This window comes from Hyperolius riggenbachi, chromosome 11 (assembly GCF_040937935.1).
Source record: "Hyperolius riggenbachi isolate aHypRig1 chromosome 11, aHypRig1.pri, whole genome shotgun sequence".
In the NCBI taxonomy this organism is placed as follows: domain Eukaryota; kingdom Metazoa; phylum Chordata; class Amphibia; order Anura; family Hyperoliidae; genus Hyperolius; species Hyperolius riggenbachi.
This window is the reverse complement of record NC_090656.1, coordinates 159232364-159257411: the sequence shown is the minus strand read 5'-3', so window position 1 is coordinate 159257411 and position 25048 is coordinate 159232364. Positions and strand designations below refer to the sequence as shown.

Genomic DNA, 25048 nt, shown 5'->3' with positions numbered 1-25048 from the left:
CATCCACTTTGGTTCTCCAGGCTTCTTATTTGTACAGTGCTGTATATCCAGCGCTGGTGCCATTGTTTTTGTTTTACAAATTATCAACTCACTTGCAACTAGCCTGAAGCGAGCAGCTGACCATGGGTATCACACTGACCTATGACGCATAAAAAAAAAAATTAAAAAAAATTGTTTACCATAACAGAAGTTTTATTATATCAGAGTTTGCTACACCAGGCGTTGCTCCCATAGACTTATAATGGAGATTGTCTAGGACCTGGAAAGGTAGTTTACTATACCCATATTTGAATGCAGCATTGTTGTGCAGTCCGTTGTTTCGCTTGCACACGCAGAATGTAAATAAGTTGGTCATTCAGTTGGTTGATCATACACTTATAGATTAACACCTGATCTGGAAAAAGGATTGATTCCTCTTTGAATCAATTCTAATCTATCCCTACCACACACAGCATATGCCTTTCAATACATTCCAGCAGGAAGTAGACACACCACAGATTTATTTCAGGATTTGTATCAGCTGTAACAAATGTTTTTGTTTAAAGGTTATTATGCTGTTGCGTATCTTTTAGAGGAGAGAGGAAGTTCTAAGTTCAGGTCCACTTTAAGATGAGCTGCATAGCATCAAACAACCTTCTTGTTCTCAGCTGGAGTTGGCCTATTGTATATATGAAGCTTTAGGGACCTGCACAATACATTTTAATATATACAACTCCCAAGTGCACTAGTGTCGGTAAGCTTATATTCTACTTAATAAACAAAGTATGAAGACATACAATGTGTCTCAGTTACTTTATACTTTTCCTAAAAAACTATCAAGTCCAAATCCACATCACAGTGGCAAATAAAGTGACAAATCACTTTGAGTCCCCCTGTAGCTAGGTTTTGTCATTCGACCCATCATTGGCAACTTTTGAGCATAACGACTGGCAGTGGCTGCAGGTCCAGTATGTAGCTGGAAGACACTCTGAAACCTCCGTCCATCTCCTCTACGCCCTGCCTGTCTTCCTCCAATAAGGAATGTAAAATGGGGAGAGCCACGTGGTGTTAGTCTACTTCTTTGGAAAGCTTCCCTTATTCCCAAAACCCTTTGTCCTTGCCTTGCACCTCCACGAGAACGTGATGCAGATGCAAAAGAGATCTGAGGAGGCCGCTGAGTTTGTCTGTTTCCAGTTGTTGTTTCTTCTTCCCCATGAGCTGTCAGTTGTGGCATCTTCCTTGTCCCATCTGCACAACTATCTTTCTTTGTCTGCGGTGTGCCTCTAGGAATCATTTCTGATTGTAATGTTGTTCCTCCAGTTCCAAAACGCACGGCCAGGCTGTCACCAAAGAAGCAATACAATTCATTATACATCTCCAACAAGGACACACTGGGAGCAGATGATAAGAATCGACATGACTGTGCTGCAGTGTCACTATCTGGATCCCTACAGCGAGCCTTCATTTTGAGGAGTCGTTCCACAGCTACCTGCAAGAAAAGATTATCCAAGAATAAATTTTTATTAACTTTAATATACAAAACATATTTACTGCACAATACATTTGAGAAAATTCTTAGATATGGTTTTCTCCAGTGGACCTTTGCTACCAAAATAGAGTGATGGTGAGATCACAGCCCGTTGTCACTTGCTTCAAATGAGTGCTGCTGCACAAGTACTAATTTGCCTAAAATATTGTTATGTGTGATCATATCAACGTCTGAATTAAATGTGATGTGCTGGTGCAACTAACCACCCCCATCTTTGTTCTGGCTGCAATATGAAAAAAATACCAAATCACATTGCCATCATTTTCAAGATATTCTAAGGAATGCTATACAAGACTTTATTTTATAACACAGAATGATCTCATTTCTGCACATCAAAATAGGTTTATTAAAGAGACTCTGTAACAAAATTTTCAGCCTTATTTCTTCTATCCTATAACTTCCTATACCTGTTCTAATGTGGTCTGTGTTACTGCAGCCTTTTCTAGTTGCACAGTGGCTGTGTTATCTATGTTATATGATCTAATCTTCTCTCTTCTGTCGGCTCTGTCTGCTGAGGCTGGAACGTGTGCAATGTGCTGCACTGCTTGTCATTGGCAGAAGCTATACACACACCAAATCCCAAAAAGCTTTATTGGCAGGAACAAATACCTTTAGCATTGCCAAAGCAAAACAAAACATTAACATGAGGGGTGGGGGGGGGGTTGTGGGAATAAGGGAAGGATATAGGTATACAGTCCATAGGAGTGTGGAGGATGTAATGGATGGTATGGGGGGGTGAGATATATAGTCCATAGGGGGGGCGGGGGGGGGGGGGGGGGGGAGTATAGGTATACAGTGCATAGGGGAGGGGAGCATGGGGTTATACAGTCCATGTGGTATCATGTTCCTCTCAGTTGGTGGCAGGCAGTGATATATTGGGCTGCTATTTGCACAGTTTTTTCCTCTTGCCCCAGTAGGATATAGTTTCCTCTCTTCATCTGTGGAGGTGAAATCTGGGATGTGGGCTGAGTCTCTGGAAGTGGGCGGTCCACAACGGTGTAGATTTGCTGCAGTGTAGCAGGATGTGGGCCTCATCCTCCAGGACCCCCTGGTCACATTGCCTGCACAGTCTCTCCTCCCGGGGCTTCCATGTCCGTCTGTGTTGCCCTGTCTATCTCCAGGTTGTGGGCGCTCAGACGGTACAGGCTCAAGGCCTGTCTGTCTTTGTGGTGGTGTAGCCTCTCCAGATATGGAGCCATTGTGTACTCCCTCTGTAGTGATTGGTAGACAGCGAGTTTCTGGGAGTTCTTTATGTCAACTTCGCCGTTCCTCTCGGTATCGGTCCTTGCAGCTTTCGATCATTCCTTTTATTTGGGCTTTTGTCAGCCTGTGTTGGTGGTCTTGGCTGGCTGTTGACGCTTTGTTTCAAAGTGCGTGGTATGGCCTCGCCACCCTGGCTCAGTGAGGCTTTATGGTGGTAAGTGCTGGGGTTGCTGCTCTGTATATGCGCCCAGTATGAGAGCACCCTCTGCTGGATAGTCAGCCATAGTGGGAATCTGCCTAGCTCTGCCCGGCAAGCTGAGTTTGAAGTGCTGCGATGGACTTGGAGAAGATACTTGCAGAACTCTAGATGGAAGATTTCTGTTGGGCTGGAGTCCCATTTTGGTCAGGGTAGGTAATTGGGCCCCATACCTCACTGCTATAGAGCAGGATTGGGGTGATGATGCTGTTTAATATCTTTACCCAGATGCTCACCGGTGGTTTTAGGTGGTAAAGTTGCCTTCTGATGGCATAAAATGTTCTGCAGGCTTTTTCCTTCAGGGCCTCTACTGCTGGTTTAAAGCTCCCTGTTTGGGTAATTTCCAGCCCCAGGTAGGTGTAACTGTTTTTGGTCACCAGTGGGCAGCCATTTAATATAAATGAGGAAGTGGGCGTTTTTAGATTTTTCCTCTGTAACACCATCCATTTTGTCTTCTTTGGGTTGATGGGCAGTGCTCATGTGGTGCAGAAACTCTCCAGTACTGCCAGGCTGTCCTGTAGGCCCCTTTCTGTTGGGGAGAGCAGCAGGAGATCATCTGCATACAGCAGGAACTTCACCTCGTGGTCGTGCAGGAGGTGGCCTGGTGCTGGGGAGGATTCCAGGGCTACAGCCAGTTGGTTAATAAATATGTTAAAGAGCGTTGGGCTCAGACTGCAGCCCTGACTGACTCCTCGACCCTGCTTTAAAGAGAAACTCCAACCAAGAATTGAACTTTATCCCAATCAGTAGCTGATACCCCCTTTTACATGAGAAATATAATGCTTTTCACAAACAGACCATCAGGGGGCGCTGTGTGACTGATTTTGTGCTGAAACCCCTCCCACAAGAAGCTCTGAGTACCGCGGTACTCTGGGCAAACTGAATGTAACAAGGCTCACAGACAGGAATTAGCTGTTTACAGCTGTCTCTAACAGTCAAAACAGCTAGCAGCAGCTACATAACCTGCCCACAGTAAAAATGTCACCATGTAATAAATGTCAGAATGTAAATCAGGGAGAGGAAAGATTTTACAATGGGCAGACACTGACTAAATAATTTATACATAATTATTGTAAAAATGAAGCACTTTTTTTATTACATTATTTTCATTGGAGTTCCTCTTTAACCACTTGAGGACCGCGGGCTTTACCCCCCTTAAGGACCAGACCCTTTTTTTCCATTCAGACCACTGCAGCTTTCACGGTTTATTGCTCGCTCATGCAACCTACCACCTAAATGAATTTTGGCTCCTTTTCTTGTCACTAATAAAGCTTTCTTTTGGTGCTATTTGATTGCGGCTGCGATTTTTACTTTTTATTATATTCATCAAAAAAGACCTGAATTTTGGCAAAAAAATGATTTTTTTTTAACTTTCTGTGCTGACATTTTTCAAATCAAGTAAAATTTCTGTATACATGCAGCACGAAAAATGTGGACAAACATGTTTTTGATAAAAAAAAAAAAAAAACATTCAGCCTATATTTATTGGTATGTGTAAAAGTTGTACCGTTTACAAACTATGGTGCAAAATGTGAATTTTCCCATTTTGTAGCATCTATGACTTTTCTGACCACCTGTCATGTTTCATGAGGGGCTAGAATTCCAGGATAGTATAAATACCCTCCAAATGACCTCATTTTGGAAAGAAGACATCCCAAAATATTCACTGAGAGGCATAGTGAGTTCATAGAAGATATTTTTTGTCACAAGTTAGCGGAAAATGACAGTTTGTGACAAGAAAAAAAAAAAGTTTCCATTTCTGCTAACTTGTGACAAAAAAAAAATGAAATCTGCCATGGACTCACCAGAGAACATTTGAAATCGGCGCAGGTAGACTTGGGCGCAGGATACAGCGGTATATAGCTGATCCTGCTTCTGCACAAGTCCGGGCCGATTTAATTACTATTCCCCCTCCAGGCCGACATGGATAGTGGGGGAATGAAATAATTCGGCTTCCAGCGATTGCTGGAGGCCGAATTATTATGTTTTCAAGCAACCTCGGCTCCGTCTTCTGACGAAGCCGACGTTACTCACTGAGCGCTTCAATATTGAAGTCTATGGAGGCGCCGGCTGCGCCAAATCTAGCAGCGCTGAAAAGCACTGCTCCGACTCACCATGCCCCTCTCTGAATACCTTGAAGTGTCTAATTTCCAAAATTGGGTCATTTGTGGGGTGTGTTTACTGTCCTGGCATTTTGGGGGGTGCCTAACTGTAAGCACCCCTGTAAAGCCTAAAGGTGCTCATTGGACTTTGGGCCCCTTAGCGCAGTTAGGCTGCAAAAAAGTGCCACATGTGGTATCGCCGTGCTCAGGAGAAGTAGTATAATGTGTTTTGGGGTGTATTTTTACACATACCCATGCTGGGTGGGAGAAATATCTCTGTAAATGACAATTGTTTGTAAATGGACAATTGTGTGAAAAAAAAAAAAAATCAAACAATTGTCATTTACATATGTGTAAAAATACACCCCAAAACACATTATACTACTTCTCCTGAGTACGGCGATACCACGTGACACTTTTTTGCAGCCTAGGTGCGCTAAGGGGCCCAACGTCCTATTCACAGGCCGTTTTGAGGCATTTGTTTTCTAGACTACTCCTCACGGTTTAGGGCCCCTAAAATGCCAGGGCAGTATAGGAACCCCACAAGTGACCCAATTTTAGAAAGAAGACACCCCAAGGTATTCCGTTAGGTGTATGGTGAGTTCATAGAAGATTTTATTTTTTGTCACAAGTTAGTGAAAAATGACACTGAAAAAAAAAAAGCAATAAAAATCAATCTCCGCTAACTTTTGACAAAAAATAAAATCTTCTATGAACTCGTCATACACCTAACAGAATACCTTGGGGTGTCTTTTTTCTAAAATGGGGTCACTTGTGGGGTTCCTATACTACCCTGGCATTTTACGGGCCCAAAACCGTGAGTAGTCTGGAAACCAAATGTCTCAAAGTGACTGTTCAGGGGTATAAGCATCTGCAAATTTTGATGACAGGTGGTCTATGAGGGGGCGAATTTTGTGGAACCGGTCATAAGCAGGGTGGCCTTTTAGATGACAGGTTGTATTGGGCCTGATCTGATGGATAGGAGTGCTAGGGGGGGTGACAGGAGGTGATTGATGGGTGTCTCAGGGGGTGGTTAGAGGGGAAAATAGATGCAATCAATGCACTGGGGAGGTGATCGGAAGGGGGTCTGAGGGGGATCTGAGGGTTTGGCCGAGTGATCAGGAGCCCACACGGGGCAAATTAGGGCCTGATCTGATGTGTAGGTGTGCTAGGGGGTGACAGGTGGTTATTGATGGGTGTCTCAAGGTGTGATTAGAGGGGGGAATAGATGCAAGCAATGCACTGGCGAGGTGATCAGGGCTGGGGTCTGAGGGTGTTCTGAGGGTGTGGGCGGGTGATTGAGTGCCCGCAAGGGGCAGATAGGGGTCTAATCTGATGGGTAGCAGTGACAGGGGGTGATTGATGGGTAATTAGTGGGTGTTTAGGGTAGAGAACAGATGTAAACACTGTACTTGGGAGGTGATCTGACGTCGGATCTGCGGGCAATCTATTGGTGTGGGTGGGTGATCAGATTGCCCGCAAGGGGCAGGTTAGGGGCTGCTTGATGGGTGGCAGTGACAGGGGGTGATTGATAGGTGGCAGTGACAGGGGGTGATTGATAGGTGATTGACAGGTGATCAGGGGGATAGATGCATACAGTACACAGGGAGGGGGGGGGGGTCTGGGGAGAACCTGAGGGGTGGGGGGGTGATCAGAAGGGAGCAGGTGGCAGTTTAAGGAATAAAAAAAAAAATTAGCGTTTACAGATAGTGACAGGGAGTGATTGATGGGTGATTAGGGGGACGATTGGGTGCAAACAGTGGTCTGGGGGGTGGGCAGTGGGGGGTCTGAGGGGTGCTGTGGGCGATCAGGGGGCGGGGGGGGGGGGGGGTAAATCAGTGTGCTTGGGTGCAGACTAGGGTGGCTGCAGCCTGCCCTGGTGGTCCCTCGGACACTGGGACCACCAGGGCAGGAGGCAGCCTGTATAATACACTTTGTATACATTACAAAGTGTATTATACTTTGTATGCGGCGATCCAGGTGCTAGAACCCGCCGGCGCTTCCGAACGGCCGGCGAGTTACAGCGCGAGGGGGGCGGGAGCCAGTCCCCGGCGGAGAATCGCGTCACAAATGACGCGATCGCTCCGCCCATGCCCGTACAAGGACCGCCGCCAATTGTACATGCGGCGGTCCTTGCGGGATCCACTTCCCGGCCTCCATTTGTACATGCGGCGGTCGGGAAGTAGTTAAAGCGGACCCAAAGTAAACATTTTTTTAATTCAAAACATTTAGTTGCACCACTCTGACACATACAAAGATAAATAAACACTCCTTCACGCCTATGAGAATTTCAGTGCATGCTTTTCACCCTTCTCTTTGCATAACTAGGGTTATACAGGTGGCAGCCATTAGCAATTCCTCCATTGCTGCACACCATCTACTCCGCCAGTTTGCCGGATTATTTGCCGGCAATATGAAAGGAAGGGAGCGGTTTCTCCAATAAATGTAAAATATTTTAGATTTGTCATCGTGCAGCTGAAAAAAGGCTGCTATTTATTATAATTTAGAAAATAGATTTTATTTCTGAAATCTTATTTTTAGTTTGGGTCCACTTTAAGAACTCGCTTCTCTTCCCGTCCACTTTCACACTGCATTGTTTCCCAGTATATGAACTCTTGATGACATCATAGGTTCTACCTCCTATTCCGCTCTCTGGGAGTTTTAGGAAAAGGCCTGGGTGCCACACAGTCAAACGCCTTCTTAAAATCCACAAAGCAAGCGTGTATTTTGCCGCGAGAGCTGTGGACATGGGTCTTGATAAGGCTGTGCAGTGTGTAGATGTGGTCAGTTGTGCGGTGGTTTGGCATGAACCCAGCTTGGCTTTTGCTGAGTACGTCCTGCTGTGTGAGGAAGGAGAGGAACCTCTTATTGATGATGCTGTTAAACAGTTTTCCCAGTGTACTGCTGACACAGATTCCTCTGTAGTTTGCTGGATCGTATCTGTCCCCATTCTTGTAAATGGGTGTTGTGAGGCCTTCACTCTAGGCCTGAGGAAAGAAGCCCGCACTCAGGATAAGGTTAAATAGTCTTGCGAGTGCCTCATGTATGTCCGGGGGGCTGTATTTGATCATCTCTGGCAGGATGCCATCGGTACCGCTAGCCTTCTTACATAGTTACATAGTTATTTTGGTTGAAAAAAGACATCTGTCCATCGAGTTCAACCAGTACAAAGTACAACTCCAGCCCGTCCCCCACATACCCCTGTTGATCCAGAGGAAGGCGAAAAAAAACCCCACCAGGCATGGTCCAATTAGCCCCAAATGGGAAAAATTCCTTCCTGACTCCAGATGGCAATCAGATAAAATCCCTGGATCAACATCATTAGGCATAACCTAGTAATTGTAGCCATGGATGTCTTTCAACGCAAGGAAAGCATCTAAGCCCCCTTTAAATGCAGGTATAGAGTTTGCCATAACGACTTCCTGTGGCAATGCATTCCACATCTTAACCACTCTTACTGTAAAGAACCCTTTCCTAAATAAATGGCTAAAACGTTTTTCCTCCATGCGCAGCTCATGTCCTCTAGTCCTTTGAGAAGGCCTAGGGACAAAAAGCTCATCCGCCAAGCTATTATATTGCCCTCTAATGTATTTATACATATTAGATCTCCTCTAAGGCGTCTTTTCTCTAGACTAAATAAACCCAGTTTATCTAACCTTTCTTGGTAAGCGAGACCTTCCATCCCACGTATCAATTTTGTAGCTCGTCTCTGCACCTGCTCTAAAACTGCAATATCTTTTTTGTAATGTGGTGCCCAGAACTGAATTCCATATTCCAGATGTGGCCTTACTAGAGAGTTAAACAGGGGCAATATTATGCTAGCATCTCGAGTTTTTTTTCCCTTTTAATGCATCCCAAAATTTTGTTCGCTTTAGCTGCAGCGGCTTGGCATTGAGTACGATTATTTAACTTGTTGTCGATGAGTACTCCTAAGTCCTTCTCCAAGTTTGATGTTCCCAACTGTATCCCATTTATTTTGTATGGTGCTAGACCATTGGTACGACCAAAATGCATGACTTTACATTTGTCAACATTGAATTTCATCTGCCATGTATGTGCCCATATAGCCATCCTATCCAGATCCTGTTGCAATATGACACTATCTTCCTGAGAGTTGATGATTCTGCACAATTTTGTATCATCTGCAAAAATAGCAACATTGCTCACTACTGCATCTACTAGGTCATTAATAAATAAATTGAAGAGCACTGGACCCAGTACAGACCCCTGTGGGACCCCACTGCTTACATTTTATCAGCTTTGTTCTTTCTCTTATTTCCTGCACCGTGATTGGTGTATCCAGAGGGTTTTGAAAGTCCTTGATTGTCTCCTCCATGTCCATCAGTTTTGCGGCTATTTGTTTCTGTTCCGGGGTTTGGGCATTTTCTGGGATGTCTTTGTAGAAGTCCCTGAAGTAGTGGAGCCAGATGTGGCCATTTTGGATGTGAAGAGGGCTTTTCTTGGGCTTTGTCCCAATATGGTTCCAAGTCACCCAGAATGAGTGGTCTTGGAGGCAGTCCTCCAGCTGTTGGAGTTTGTGGGACATATGGTTTTGTTTTTCCCGCCTGAGGGTGTCTTTGTATTGCCTCTGTAGGTGGTCATGGGCTTCCCTTAGGTCCCGGTTGTTGGGGTCTCTGTGCTTTTGGTTAGAGACTGCCCTTAGAGAATTACGTAGAGCCTTGCACTCACTGTCAAACCATTTTTGGGACTGTTTATTTGTGGATCTCTTAAAGTTGGTCTGCTTGAGGCCAGCGAGTACTGCCATGTTATATAAGATGTTGCTGAAGTCCTTCACTGCATGGTTGACACCTTGTTGGTTTGGTTCACATAGGTTGGTATGAAAGTTTGTCAGCAGTTCTTGGATTTTGGTCATGTTAGTGAATTTGATGGCAGACTCTTTGGGCCATTTGAAGGATGGTGGCAGCTTGTAGAGACCGGTCTGGTGAGGCTGCTGTGTGGTTGGTTTATTGGTGGATTTCAGGTACAGCAATATTTGGTTGTGGTCTGACAGGTGTGTTTCAGGGGTGACTATGAGGGCATTGATGTTTATGGGGTCTGTGACAGCATAATCTACCACACTGCTGCCTACGTGGGAGGTCATATTAAATCTAAGAGTCACCCCTAGTTCGCCCAATCATTATGTGTAGGCCGAGGCTCCGGCAAAGGTTCAATAGGGCTTTCCCACTTTTGTTTACTGTCTTACCATAACTATTTCTCGCTGTCTGTATTGGTTCCTGGTAATAGCTCTCCCCTCCAAGTATGTATGCGTTTCCCTCAGAGGTCAGATAATCCTTCTCTGTGCCTGTTGTGGCGTTGAAGTCTCCATAGATGAGCACTCTGCCCTGAGACTGGAAGTGGTTGGCTTCTCTTTGTAGGACCTCATAGATGTCAAGTTTGTAGTAAGTTGACTCTGTTGGGGGGGGGGGGGGGGGGAATGTATGCTGCACACAGGTACAGGTCGGACTGAGAGTTTAGGATGGAGCTGTTTCTTTTGATCCAGATGTGGCTGTTTCCTCGTTTGATTGCTTTGATGTGCTCTGTAAGGTCCTCCTTGTACCAGATTAGTATGCCTCCTGAGCAGCGGCCCGGTTTAATGTTCCTGTTTTTCTGGGCAGATATGGAGAATTCCCGGTACCCCATGGGTACGAAAGATTCATCCTCTGCCCGGGTCCATGTCTCCAGGAGGATTTGTATATCAATGTTTTTAAGTCTCTTTTTAAAATCTGGATCATTGGTTTTGGATTCAAAAGCTGAGGCATTCAGCCCTTGGATGTTCCAGCTACTGATAAGGGATGTCATTTTGAGTCGGTTTACCTTGTAATGAGCAGGAATTTTCATAGGACTCAGTATTTTCGGGTGGAGGGTGGACACTATTGTGGGTGTCACCTCAATATGCTTTGTAGGTTGATAAGCAAAGTTCTGATTTCCGCCATGATGCTACCCTCAATTGCTTTGTGTTGCCATTGTGGGGCAGGCGGTTTCCTACATGTTTGCCATGCTTGTGGGCTCTCTCTCTCTGGTGTTGGGACATTGTGGTTTGCTGTCTGATTGTTGAGTTAGGGCTTTCTTGGAGTCTCTGGGGTCTATTTAGCAACATGTCCTTTAGTTCCTTTGCTAGGCGGCTGACTCCTTGTTTGTTAAGGTGCTTGTTTTTGTACAGATGGTCGGTTGTGATTGGGTGTGCTGTGCCAGTTGTATGTCTGGTGCGGATCTGAGATGGGAGGCCAGCTCTGCATTGATTTGTTTAATTGTCTGGTGAGGAATGTCTTTTCTTGGGAGCAGGGAAGAGAGGATAATCTTTGTGCTGGGGAATTTCTGCTGTGCCCTTTTAACCATTTGTGACAATTTGTATGTGATGGTTTCTTGGTCTGTGGCGTTTTCTTGTTTAATGTCAATGGTGTCCGTGTGCAGGATGAGATGTTTTGGGTCGGTGAAATAAGGCTCATTAATGACCTGTGTTACTTGTTCAATAGTTAAACTGATGATTTTGATGACATGCATCCCTGGAAAGAGTCTCCTTAGGTCCAGGTACTTTCCATTAGAGTCTATAACCAGCACAATGTCAAGGCCTGTGAGGTTTATAGGAGCCATTTGCTTGGTGTTTAGGCTTGGGCTGTGGGTGAATATTTGCATCCTGTGTGTTGTGCGGAGCACTGTCTTTGGTCGGCACAGGTTTTGTGGGGGCTTTTGTGCTTTTTGTTGTCTCCTCTAACTTTTGTGGCTGTTTTAATATCTTTAATTTCCTGATCTCCTCTTTAAGTTGTGAGTTTTCCTCCTGTAGTTTTTGTTGGGAAATGTTGCTATCATTCAAGGCTGCAGTGTGCTCAGCTTTCATCCTGGCTATTTCTTCTCTCAGTTGATCATTTGCATTTTTCACACGTTGGCCGCTTTTAGTTTCTTCCCTGAAAAGAGTGAACTCTTTTTCTAATTGGGACAGACAGTCTCCGAGAGTCTCCAGGGAGGGGTGTGAGGGGCCTGGTGCCTGGTCTTCTCTGGAGGGGGGCTGTTTCTGCTGTGTTGGAGTTTGGTCCTTGGCCTTATATCTGGGAACAGTCCTTGCAGATGATTTACGACCATTGTTTGTGTTGACAGAGTTTATCTGGTTTTCTTTGAAGTTAATTGCAGGTTTTTCAATAGAAGGATAAAACTTTTCAAATATATTTAAGTAATGTTCTGCGCCCTGGATCAAGACACTGCCATTGTGGTATACAGTTACTGTAAGTGTAGTAACCTCTGGGTCGTCCTTGTCTTTTATTCTGATTTGTCTCCCATTCGTGACACCATTTTTTTTAATTTTTCACAAATGGCAGTATGCCAGGCTTGGGTGTCATGTGTAAAAAATATCAGGTTTGTTCTTACTCTAGGGTTAGAGGAACAGTCAGCAAACAGAGTCTCTGGCATGCTTTTAGCTAGCTTCACTCTCCTGGCAATAAAAGCAATGATGCAAAGAAAGAAGAAACAATCTCCTGAGTGCCTGACCTCCTGCTAGATGTGCTGGGCTTATCTGCATTCTGGCCTGCCTGCTGGCTTCAATATTTCCATTGTGAATCCATTGATAAACTTTTTCTCATTTCTATAAGTAATACCCTTACCTTGTTTTCTGCAGGTTTGGTCAGTTCTGGGGTTACTCTCTGCTGGTGTTAGGATCTGTTGGTTGGCTGGAGCTGGCTGCTGCTGCTTGTTGCTTTTCCTCTGAGTGACACAGCTTATTTATCCTTTTATAAGTGGTTATCTTCTCCATTCAGAGCATTTGGTTTTTAATCTTTAGTCTTTATTCTTTAGACTTCCATAGGCTCCTCTGGTTTCCATGTTATGTCTTGGTTGTGTCCTTTGTGTTGCCCATTACAAGGTAAAATTGGTAAAGTTTCAGGAGCTCATGTTCAGTGCTGTCATTCTCTCTGCCTCTCTCCCTCCAAGCTCTGTATGAGTCAGAGACTGAGCTACTCTCAAGGCTCTCGCACTATAGTTAGAAGCCATGTCTTGTTTGTAAACACCAGGATTGCAGCAGGGAGTGGCAGAAACAGCACAGAGGGGCCCAGGAGAACATAATGAATAGAATGGTATGCTTTTTATTGTAAGAATTTTAGAGTACAGATTCTCTTTAAAGACAGGTCTTGTATCACTAATGTTTGCTTTTTTTGAAGTGGCAAGGGCAAATTTAGATCTTGGGAATACCATAGCTGTAGTGTATTTGGACTTAGCAAAAACTTTTGATACAGTTCCCTACAACAGCCTGATGCAGAAGCTGAGGATAAAGGGACTAGAAGAATATAGGTGTATATGAGAACTGGATAAAGGGCAGAAGGCAAAGAGAGGTCGTAAACTGGTCATATTCAAAATGGAAAACTGTTAGTAGTGAGGTCCCACAAGGGTCAGCACTAGGTCTAATCATTTTCATTTTATCAATGATCTGGTAGATTAAATACAGAATAAATGTTGTGATCTTTGCAGACTATACAAAATTATGCAGAATTATAAACACTACAGAATAATACAGAATAATGGTGTGATCTTTGCAGATACAAAATTATGCAGAATTATAAACACCAAGCAAAATAGTGACATTTTACAACAGGATCTCAACAACATGCACATATGAACAGATAGATGGCAAATTAAGTTTAATGTAGGTAAGTGTAAGGTCATGCACCTTGGCGGTGCCAATGGTAGAACATCGTATAAGATAGATGGTATATAGCTGGGAACATCAGAAGGACTTGGGAATACTGGTTGATAAGTTAAACAACATTATTCAATTCGAGCAGCAGCAGCTAAAGCAAGTACGTTTCTGGAATGCATAAAACTGGGAATAAAATCACAAGATGCTGGTATACTATTCATGCTGTATAAATAAATTGTGACGCCACAGCTAAAATATGGGATACAGTTTAGGGCACCACGCTATAAGAATGATATTGACACACTAGAACAGGTATAATGACTAGCAACTACTGTAAATTTATAAGAGGGCTGGAAGGTCTCACCCAGGAAGGTTAGACAACTTCGGCGCTAGGCTAGACTACGGTTCACTGGAGATTTCACTCTCTCTATATGCCTGAAGAGGAGGTAAGTTTACCTTTACCTCCCCAATTTACATTTTTTTTTAATAATTTTATTTCAATGTGGCACCTCTGAACCAGTACATAATTATACCACCTCATGTGGAGGGAAACCTGGATGAGAGGTGCCCAGGATGGCCAGTGTTTAGAAGTAAAACTCACAATAATAGAAATAAAAGAGGTACCTTACCTCAATAAGATGTTTAAACATAATGTAGAGACATAAAATAGTTTATCACACAATTTGGACTCCGAATTGTCTCTTTGGACATCATAGGGCTGGTTAACACTTGGGCGATTCTTCAGCGCTTTGCTGATCGCTGGCGATCAGCAAAGCACTGATACAATTTATCCCCATGGATACATTAACACTGCAGCAGTTGTGATCACGATCGCAAACGCGCTGCATGCAGCGTTTCGGGGCGATTGCTCTGTGATTCTTGTTCTATTGAATGGGAATTACAAGCGCAAAATCGTGAGATTTTACTTAAAATTGCGATTGCGGAGCCGAACGCAATCGCAGGCTAGTGGCGCTCCAAGCGACAAGTGTGAACTAGCCCTTACTCTGAGATAAGGTACCTCTTATTTCTATTATTGTAATTATTACAACTAAACACAGACCATTTTGGGTGCCTCTCATCCAGTTTTCTCACAAGTTACTACCCTCCCTTAGAGGGACGGGCCTTTGGCGCCAATCTATATTTTTTAGAGAGAGCGACCGTCACAAGGAATTTCCTTCAAAACCCGAGTGCAGAACAGGCATTCTCCACATGCACAGAAGGTGGTTGCATTCTTGCAACCCTGGTATGTCTGTACCTAGTTTTTATTTTTCCTGTTCATTTCCAATGTCAGACATATTACACCATATCTCCTCTGACTCATATCCTCATTTATGTCTTTTTCGAGGTCTCCCAACCAACCTCTCCTGTACCTCATGTGGAGGATATATCCCTTTGTTGTTTTGCCCATAATTGCAGATAGCAACTTTTTAACCCGAGTGGGGTCGGGTTTGCTCTCCCCACCTGCCTCCTGTCGTGCCACTGCTGTAGCACATAAATGTGAGACGAGTTACTCACGCCTTAATCCCTGTGTCTAAACTTAATACACTACAGGGTGGGCCATTTATATGGATACACCTTAATAAAATGGGAATGGTTGGGAATATTGACTTTTTTTGTGGCACATTAGTATAGGTGAGTGGGAAAACTTTTCAAGATGGGTGGTGACCATGGCAGCCATTTTGAATCCAACTTTAGTTTTTTCAACAGGAAGAGGGTCATGTGACAGATCAAACTTATTGGGAATTTCACAAGAAAACAATGGTGTGCTTGGTTTTAACGTAACTTTATTCTTTCATGAGTTATTTCCAAGTTTCTCTTGGTTTACAGTCATTGACATGTCGCCAAGATTAACACGTGAGGAGCGGATAGAAATTGTGTTGATGTCTGGTGAACGCAGTAACCGGGTCATTGCAGCAGATTTCAATGCAAGACACCCTATGAGACCACCCATCTCCCATGCTACAGTTAGCAAACTGCTTGCTAAGTTTCGTGAAACTGGTTCAGTGTTGGATTTGCCAAAATGTGGACGCATGAAATCGGTCACTAATGAAGAAACATCAATGGCTGTCCTACCTTCATTCAGCAAGAGCCCACAGCGTAGCACTCGCCGCATGTCACTGGAGTGGCATTAGTCGAACATCCCTTTGGCGGATATTAGCTACTCACAAATGGCACCCTTACAAACTCCAGCTACTGCAGCATGTCAACGAGGATGACCCAGATCGACGCACTGAATTTGCAGAATGGGCAAAACAAAAATTGGAACAGGACCCTCAGTTTACGCAAAAAATTTTGTTCAGTGATGGGGAAAATTTATGTGAATGGTGAAGTCAACAAACGAAACTAACGCTATTGGTCTGACACTAACCCACATCGGATAGATCCCTCCAAGACTGTTGGAACAAAAAATTGATGGTATGGTGTGGTATATGAAGTACAAAGATAGTGGGGCCATTCTTCATCAATGGAAACCTCAAGGCCACTGGATATGCGAAATTGCTACATGATGATGTGTTTCCCTATTTATGCACTGACGCTGGCATGTTCCCTGAGTTTTTCCAGCAAGATGGTGCACCACCACATTATGGGTGTCAGGTCCGAGCATTCCTAGATGAACAGTTTCCTGGAAAGTGGATTGGTCGTCCTGGGCCAGTTGAATGGCCCCCAAGGTCTCCCGATCTGACCCCCTTAGACTTTTATCTTTGGGGTCATCTGAAGGCAATGGTCTATGCTGTGAAGATATGAGATGTGCAGCACCTGAAACTATGGATACTGGAAGCCTGTGCTAGCATTTCTCCTGCAATGTTGCTATCAGTGTGTGAAGAGTGGGAGAAGAGGGTTGCATTGACAATCCAACACAATAGGCAGCACATTGAACACATTTTATAAGTGGTCAGAAACTTGTACATAACTCATGAAAGAATAAAGTCATGTTAAAACCAAGCACACCATTGTTTTTGTTGTGAAATTCCCAATAAGTTTGATGTGTCACATGACCCTCTTCCTATTGAAAAAACAAAAGTTGGATTCAAAATGGCCTCCATGGTCACCACCCATCTTGAAAAGTTTTCCCCCTCACATATACTAATGTGCCAAACAGGAAGTTAATATAACCAACCATTCCCATTTTATTAAGGTGTATCCATATAAATGGCCCACCCTGTATATTGGCTCTTGGTTTCCTCCCACATTCCCCTCCACCCCCTTTTCCACTGAAGATATACTTTGATATAATGCAAAATAGTCTGTACAGCTTGCATTATGGCATAAATTTCCCATCTCATCAAAATAACACAGCCATTGGGCCTTGTTCACACTCTATGCGTTGCTGAAATGTGCACAGCAACGCATATGGTGTGCAACATGCAAGAACATCAGAAGTGCATAGACTGCATGGTCTGACATTTACACTTCATGCTCTGCACAACAGTGTGATGCAATATCGCACTGCTGCAGGCATTTTCGGCACACCCCAATGCTGACCTATTTATGCGATCAGCAGTGCTATGCATGGGAACGCAGATGGTGTGCGGTTGTGTGCGTTACTTTCCAATAACACAGCCATCCGCATTTACTAGTGTGAACGAGCCCCTTAATATGTAAACTGCTGGCAACAAATCTAAGTGAAGAATGTGAATATTGTGTTCAGAGTGTCAATATTTTGTGCACCCACAATTATTTTCCAGCATTGCCTTAAAGGGGAACTTCAGCCTTAAACATACTGTCATTAAGTTACATTAGTTATGTTAGTTAGAATAGATAGGTAATATAATTTTTTACCCACCCTGTTTTAAAAGAACAGGCAAATGTTTGTGATTCATGGGGGCTGCCATCTTTGTCATGGGGCAGCCATCTTTTTGGTTGAAAGGAGGTGACAGAAAGCATAAGACACAGTTCCAACTGTCCTTTGTCCTGATAACCCCTCCCAGTAGCATGCGCTAGGCTTCAAATGTCAAATTCAAAATGTTAAAAAATAAAAATTGCACCAAAACAGCAGAACAAGAACAACATCAGAAATCCCATCATGCTTTGCACAGCATCAGGGGGGAAATGCCCGGGCAATTTTCTTCTGTGCAGCTAAAAATGAGGCTTGTATAAGAGAAACAAAGTTCTGATGCTGTGAAACTTAAAGAAACACCAAGCCTTTTCAGTTCTGCTGAGTAGATTTTTAGTCTGGAGGTTCACTTTAACTCTTGGGCATGGAGTTCCCTAGAGCTTTACAGGTTGACACTGGAATCCTTTTCCATTTCCCATGAAGACATCACACAGCTGGTGGATGCTTGAGACCTTGCGCTCCTCCACCTCAGTTTGAGGATACCCCACAGATGCTCAATAGGGTTTAGGTCTGGGGACATGCTTGGCCATTCCAGCATCTTTACCCTCAGTTTCACTAGCAAGGCAGTGGTTATCTTGGAGATGTGCTTTGAGGCATTATGTTGGAATACTGCCCTGCGGACCAGATTCCAAAGAGAGGGGATAATGCTCTGCTTCATTATGTTACAATACTTGTTTCCATTCATAGTTTCCTCAATGAACTGTAGCTCCCCAGGGCCGGCAGCACTCATGCAGCCCCAAACCATGACACTTCCACCACCTACCATTGTAGGCAAGACACCTTTGTCTTTGTATTCCTCACCTGGTTGCTGCCACATATGATTGACACTATGTGAACCAAGTAAGTTTATTTTGGTATCCTCAAACCACAGGACATGCTTCCAGCAATCCATGCCCTTAGTCTGGTTGTCTTCAGCAAACTTTTAGCAGGCTTTTTTGTGCATAAACTTTAGAAGAGGCTTCCTTCTGGGATGGTAGACCTGAAGACCAATTTGATGCAATGTGCGACGCATGGTCTGAGCACAAACAGGCTGACCCCCCCTTCTTAACCTCGCCAGTAAAGCTGCTAGGACTCGTACATGTATTTGTACAAGACAACCTCTGAATAGGACATGGAGCACATGCACGCAACTGCTTTGCTTGACCATAGTCAGGCCTGTTTTGAGGGGAACCTGTCCTGTTAAACCACTGTATGGATTTGGCAACCAAGTTGTGGCTCTATTTCAGGGTTTTGGCCATCTTAAAGCCTAGGCCATCTTTATGTAGAGCAACAATTCTTATTTAAATATCCTCAGAGCGTTCTCTGCCACGAGGTGCCATGTTCAACTTCCAGTGCCCAAAATGAGAAAATATGAGTGTGATAATACCAAATTATTCACACCCGAGACATTGTACCTCTAATAAGTAACATGACCTTGTAACCCTAACAAATAACATGCTCCGGGGAGGGAAACAATGAAATTGGGCAGAATTTGGACATTCTTTGCTTAGGGGTTTACTCACTTTTGTTGCCAGCAAATTACACATTAATGGCTGTGTGTTGTCATTTTGATGGGACAACAAATGTATACTGTTATACAAGCTGTACACAGACTACTCAACATTGTATCAAAGTGTCATATCTTCAGTGTTGTCCCATGAAAATATAAAAAATATTTACAAAAATGTAAGATGCCTTATTTACCAGTTCTTTGGTGTCCAGCGGTGCTACAAATATTCTCTAGGTCATAGTAAAGCAGCTGTCAAATTTTCAAGGATACCACTTGTAGTCGGTAAAGTACAGTATTTTTCGCCATATAGGACGCACTTTTTCTCCACAAAAAATGGGGGGGGGGGGGGGGGGTGATGTCCCTGCATCTTATACGGCAAAGGCAGGGAATTCCCAACTTTCGAACGCCCGCCGATACGAACCACCAACATTGGGCATTCCCCGCTGTGCGTTTATCCTGCCCCCCCCCTGCTTATTTCTCCCAGCCCCCCCATGCAGTCTATGCCGGGTGCTTACCTCCTCCATCTTGCCCGCGCCGATTGAAGACATCTGGCTTCCCTGTACGGCTTCATTAGAAGCCGGCACTAGAGGAAGCCGCACAGGGAATCCGGATGTCTTCAATCGCCGCGGGCAAGATGGAGGAAGTAAGCTGCTGCCACTGAAACTGCACGGAGGACCCAGAGACATAAGCTGGGGGCAGGCCGGGCCCAGCGCGGAAACATGAGGATGCGGGGAGGGGGGAACCAGAGGACACAGGAGGGTGACCACAGGGGGGACATGAGGACACGGGGGGGGGGGGGGGGAGACCACAGGGGAGCAACCGCAGGGCACAGGGGTGGACCAGAGGACACAGGGGGGGGCAACCACAGGGCACAGGGGGGAAACCCACAGGACACGGGGGGGGAGATCCACAGGACACGGGGGGGGGGGGAGATCCACAGGACACTTAGGGTAGACAGGGCGAGATAAGAGGACACATGAGGTACACAGGAAGACACCATTTGGGGGAGGGCATGTACAGGTTGCTCCTGAAATATGGACGCACCAGGTTTAGTTTATATTTTTTCCCATTTTTTTGCCCTCTAAACCTGGGTGTGTCTTATATTCCGGAGCGTCTTATACGGCGGAAAATACGGTACATCCATTTTTGTAATGTTTTATTCAACAGCAAATCAGTTTAGAAATCAGTGGGGTCCTGTTCACAGTGGTCAGTTGCAATGCAGATAAATTCTGCATGCCAACTCACTGCCAATACAATTCTATGGGCATGTTCACAGAAACAGATTGCGTTTTTCTAACTTGCTGCATGCAGGCTTTGTATTAAAGTCTATTGTTAGTCTCCATTGAAGTTCAGTCATAACGCGCGAGTTATACTACTAACCACTATGAACCTAGCCTAATGCTGGATACACACGGTGCGTTCCCGCACTCGATGTGCCGATTGATTATTTCCGAGCGCATTTCGAGGATAGTAAGTATGCCAAATCGACCTAACGATCCGTCGAAACGCAAATTGGACATGTCGGAAATAATCGAGTCGACGCGAATCGAGCGGCGCATCGAGTGCGGGAACGCACCATGTGTATCCAGCATAAGTGATTGTCCTGTATTACTAGCATAGTTTGTGTCGGTTTGTGGTTTTGGGTGGTGTAGGGAGGATGGGATTTGACACAAGCCGCTTTTCTTTGGGCAATAAATAGGTCTGAAATTTGCTGTGGACAAACAGCCCATAAAGCCAGTAGTTATGTCATTTTTAAATTAGATTTATCTGATATACTCAGATTATGCCTAACTTGTTGACCAAAACCATTCATTCATGTTCTTTTCCTTTATTTTAATTTTACTTACCAAGATGGCTCCATACACCTTGTGGCCATCAGCCTTGACTTGTGCATTAGACATGGAATGATCATCTAATACAGTTTGCAGACCAGCCCAATAAGTAGGAAGCAAAGGATACAACACTTGTTCTACAGCCTACAAATTATAAAAAAAACAGGTTTATTTAGGTTAATTTATCAGATAATACCTTTCTTAATATTTTTAGTTTTCCTTAGAATGCAAAATGCCCCATAGTGTCATTTCATGGAAGAATGGCTAACTACAGGCAGTTTTTTATAACTGTACTGTTTTTGTTGGCGATATAAGAATACATTACCTAAAACACAGATCCTTCAGCTAAAATTCTCCTAAAATCTGGTTGTGCCATTTCAAGCAATCTGACTAAAGGGATAAACAGCAGACTTTGATTACCATGTCACCCTCAAACTGAAAAAGTAAAGGGACACAGAGCTTTTTGAGAAGACTGCACCCTGCAGTTCTTAAAAGTGATGCTGGAAGTGGATGCTCAATGTGCATGTGACTAGGTACTGTACATTAAAACTAATTTGAATCCTTTATTTTATTCCTGGCTTAACCTCTTGAGGACTGCAGGGCTAAACCCCCCTAGTGACCAGGCCATTTTGAGTAAATTGGCCACTGCAGCTTTAAGGCCAAGCTGCAGGGCCGCACAACACAGCACACAAGTGATCACCCCCCCCTTTTCTCCCCACCAACAGAGCTCTATTTTTTTATTGTAAATATTATCGTTCCTGTTTTTTTTAAAAAAACAAACTGTTTCTTTAAACCCTTTCCCTCCCTCCCTCCCTCCCTCCCCACAGCCAGCCAATTACGGCGATCGGCTGTCATAGGCTTCTGCCTATGAGAGCCGATCGCTCTCTTGTCCCCCAGGGGGACAGCCGTGTCACACGGCTGTCCCCAGTGCAGGGCTGCTGCTGATCGCAGCGGTGCACAGTCTAAATAGACGTCGATCACGCCATCCAGATACATGGTCAAAAATGAAGACCAATGCTGCAAAAACCTCTGTGTTCTGTCAAAAGAATATCTACAAAGTATTACCATATTTTTCAGACTATAAGATGCACTTTTTCTCCCCCAAAATTGTGTGTCTGTGTGTGGGTCTTATAGTCCGAATGTACAGACCAGCGCCTAGGTTTGTCCTAACCCCCCCATGTAGTGTCCTAGTTCCTGTGTGCGGAGTCCTCGTCACACCCCTGTGTGGGGTGTCCCATGTCCCTGCGTCCGAAGTCCCCCTGTGTGTGGTGTCCCCGTGTCCCGGTCCCTGTGTACAGTGTCCCCCTGTCACATCCATGTGTGGGGTGTCCCATGCATGTGTGCTGCGTACCATGTCCCTATGTGCGGTGTCCCATGTCGCTGCGTCCGATGTCCCCGTGTCCCTGTGTGCATTATCCAGTGCTTACATCCTTTGTTTAGTGTCCCCTTTTGTCCTGCATACCATATCTTCTGCCACAAGTCTTCACACTGCAGCCAGCAGCTTGATGAGGAGGAAGTAGCCATTAACCAATCAGGCGGGGGCGCTGCCCCAGACCTCCAATTACAGTGCACACGGCTGGCTTCTTACAGGACAAGATAGTGTAGGGAGTGCAGTGATGGCCTCAATGATGAGCATGATCTCGCCCTCGTGACTTTCAGATGTTGTAAGAAGCCAGCAGTGAGCACTGTAATTGGAGGTCAGGGGCAGTGCCCCCTGTCTGATTGGTTAATGGCTACTCCCTTATCATCATGCTGCTGGCTGCAGCATGAAGACTCACAGCAGAAGATATGGTATGCAGGACAAAGGGGGACACTGAATGAAGGATGGGGACACGGGACACTGCACAAACGGACACCCCATTTAGGGACATGGGATACCGCACACATGGATGGGACACCCCACACAGGGACACCAGAGGACACAGGGACAGAGGATGTCACAGGAGAACACCAGAGGACACAGGGAGACAGAGGATGATACGGGGACACCAGAGGACACAGGGAGCAGAGGAGGGCACATAAGGCAAAAGCAACAAAAGATTTTTTGAAGGGAAAGAAGTGGAATGTTATGCAATGGTCATCTCAATCACCTGACCTGAATCCGATTGAGGATGCATTTGACTTGCTGAAGACAAAACTGAAAGGAAAATGCCCCAAGAACAAGCAGTGACTAAAGAGGCCTGGCAGAGCATCACCAGGGTTGAAACCCAGCATCTGGTGAGGTCTATGCGTTCCAGACTTCAGGGTGTAATTTACTGCAAAGGATTTTCAACCAAGTATTAAAAAGTGAAAGTTTGATTTATGATTATTATTCTGTCCCATTACATATGTAAACTGTTGTAATTCCTACACGGTTTGCCCGATTTGGATGTAAATACCCTCAAATTAAAGCGGACAATCTGCAGTTAAAGCACATCATGTTTGTTTCATTTCAAATAGATTTTGATTATGTACAGAGCCAAAAATGTTAGAATTGTGTTGATGTCCCAATATTTATGGATATGACTGTATGTTACTACAGGGTTATGATGGATAATAAGTGAAGTTGCAAAACCTAAAGCAGATATGCTCAAACTATTGTATCAAAGGCTACTGTTTACTTTTGTATGTGTTCTTTTTCCTTTTGAAAATAATAAAAAAAACCTGATTTGAGATCAAATAAGAAGCTTAAAAAGGAACTAACCAGGGATTGAACTTCATCTCAATCAGTAGCGAATACCCCTTTTCCCATGAGAAAATCTTTTCCTCATCTCAAACGGATCATCAGGGGGCTCTGTATTGCTTATATTGTGGTGAAACCCTTCCCACAGTGCGATATCAGCACCAGGGTGATAACATCACGCTGTGGGAGCCTTGTTGCATTGTGGGAAATAACAGCTGTTTCCAACTGCCAAAAATGCATCATCTCTTTCCACAGTAATCACCTGCCAGCAGTAAAATGTTGCCATGTGATAAGTTTCAGAATGTAAATCAGGGAGAGAAAAGATTTTACAATGGGCAAACATTGACTAAAACATTTATAAATAATTACTGTAAAAATTAAAGCACTTTTTTCATTATGTTATTTTTACTGCAGTTCTTCTTTAACCACTTAAAGAGACTCTGAAGCGAGAATAAATCTCACTTCAGAGCTTATATTCAGCAGGGGCATGTGTGCCCCTGTTAAAACGCCGCTATCCCGTGGCTAAACGGGGGTCCCTTACCTCCCAAATCCCCTCGTGGAGTCCCGGGGATCTCTTCCACATAGAGGCAGGGCTAACTGCCGCAGCCCTGCCTCACGCGCGTCTATCAGCGCGTATCTCCGCCTCTCCCCCGCCCCTCTCAGTCTTCCTTCGCTGAGAGGCGGTGATGCGCCGCTGATAGACGGCGCTGAAAGGCAGGGCTGCAGCCCTGCCTCAACAGCAGCAAAATCTACGACCAAGTTGGTCGTGGATTTTGCAGGGGGGATTTGGGAGGTAAGGGACCCCCGTTTAGCTGCGGGATAGCGGCGTTTTAGCAGGGGCACACATGCCCCTGCTGAATATAAGCTCTGAAGCGAGATTTATTCTCGCTTCAGTGTCTCTTTAAAGAGAAACTCCGACCAAAAACTTTATCCCAATCAGTAGCTGATACCCCTTTTACATGAGAAATCTATTCCTTTTCACAAACAGACCATCAGGGGGCGCTGTATGACTGATATTGTGGTGAAACCCTTCCCACAAGAAAAGTACGTACTTTTCTGTGAACCTTGTTGCATTGTGGAAAATAGCTGTTACAGCTGTTTCCAACTGTCAAAAACCATGCAGCAGCTACATCACCTGCCAACAGTAAAATGTGCACTGGAGTTCCTCTTTAAGGACTGCAGTCATAAAACTCCTTAAGGACCAGACACTTTTTTTCCATTCAGGCCACTGCAGCTTTAACGGTTTATTGCTCGGTCATACAACCTACTATCTAAATGAATGTTACCTCTTTTTCTTGTCACTAATACAGCTTTCTTTTGGTGCTATTTGATTGCTGCTGTGATTTTTAGTTTTTATTATATTCATCAAAAAAGACATGAATTTTGTCAAAAAAATTATTATTTTTTTAACTTTGTGCTGACATTTTTCAAATAAAGTAAAATGTCTATATACATTTTTGTCCAAATTTATTGTGCTACGTCTTTGATAAAAAAAAAATCCAATAAGTGTATATTTATTGG

General features: G+C 44.3%; 1 protein-coding gene across 2 annotated transcripts in view; it reads right to left on the bottom strand.

Annotated features, from left to right (window-relative positions):
- Nucleotides 1-483: 483 nt before the first annotated feature.
- The window catches only part of TAF6L (TATA-box binding protein associated factor 6 like), a 92057-nt gene continuing 67492 nt past the window's right edge, over nucleotides 484-25048 (bottom strand). For both annotated transcript variants that reach the window (XM_068260177.1, XM_068260178.1), the window contains exons 10-11: nucleotides 20881-21009; nucleotides 484-1468 (exon numbers count right to left, since the gene is read on the bottom strand). In XM_068260177.1, the coding sequence (XP_068116278.1) occupies nucleotides 833-1468; nucleotides 20881-21009 (765 nt within the window). In that variant the 3' untranslated portion in view covers nucleotides 484-832. The remainder of the gene's footprint in view (nucleotides 1469-20880; nucleotides 21010-25048) is intronic.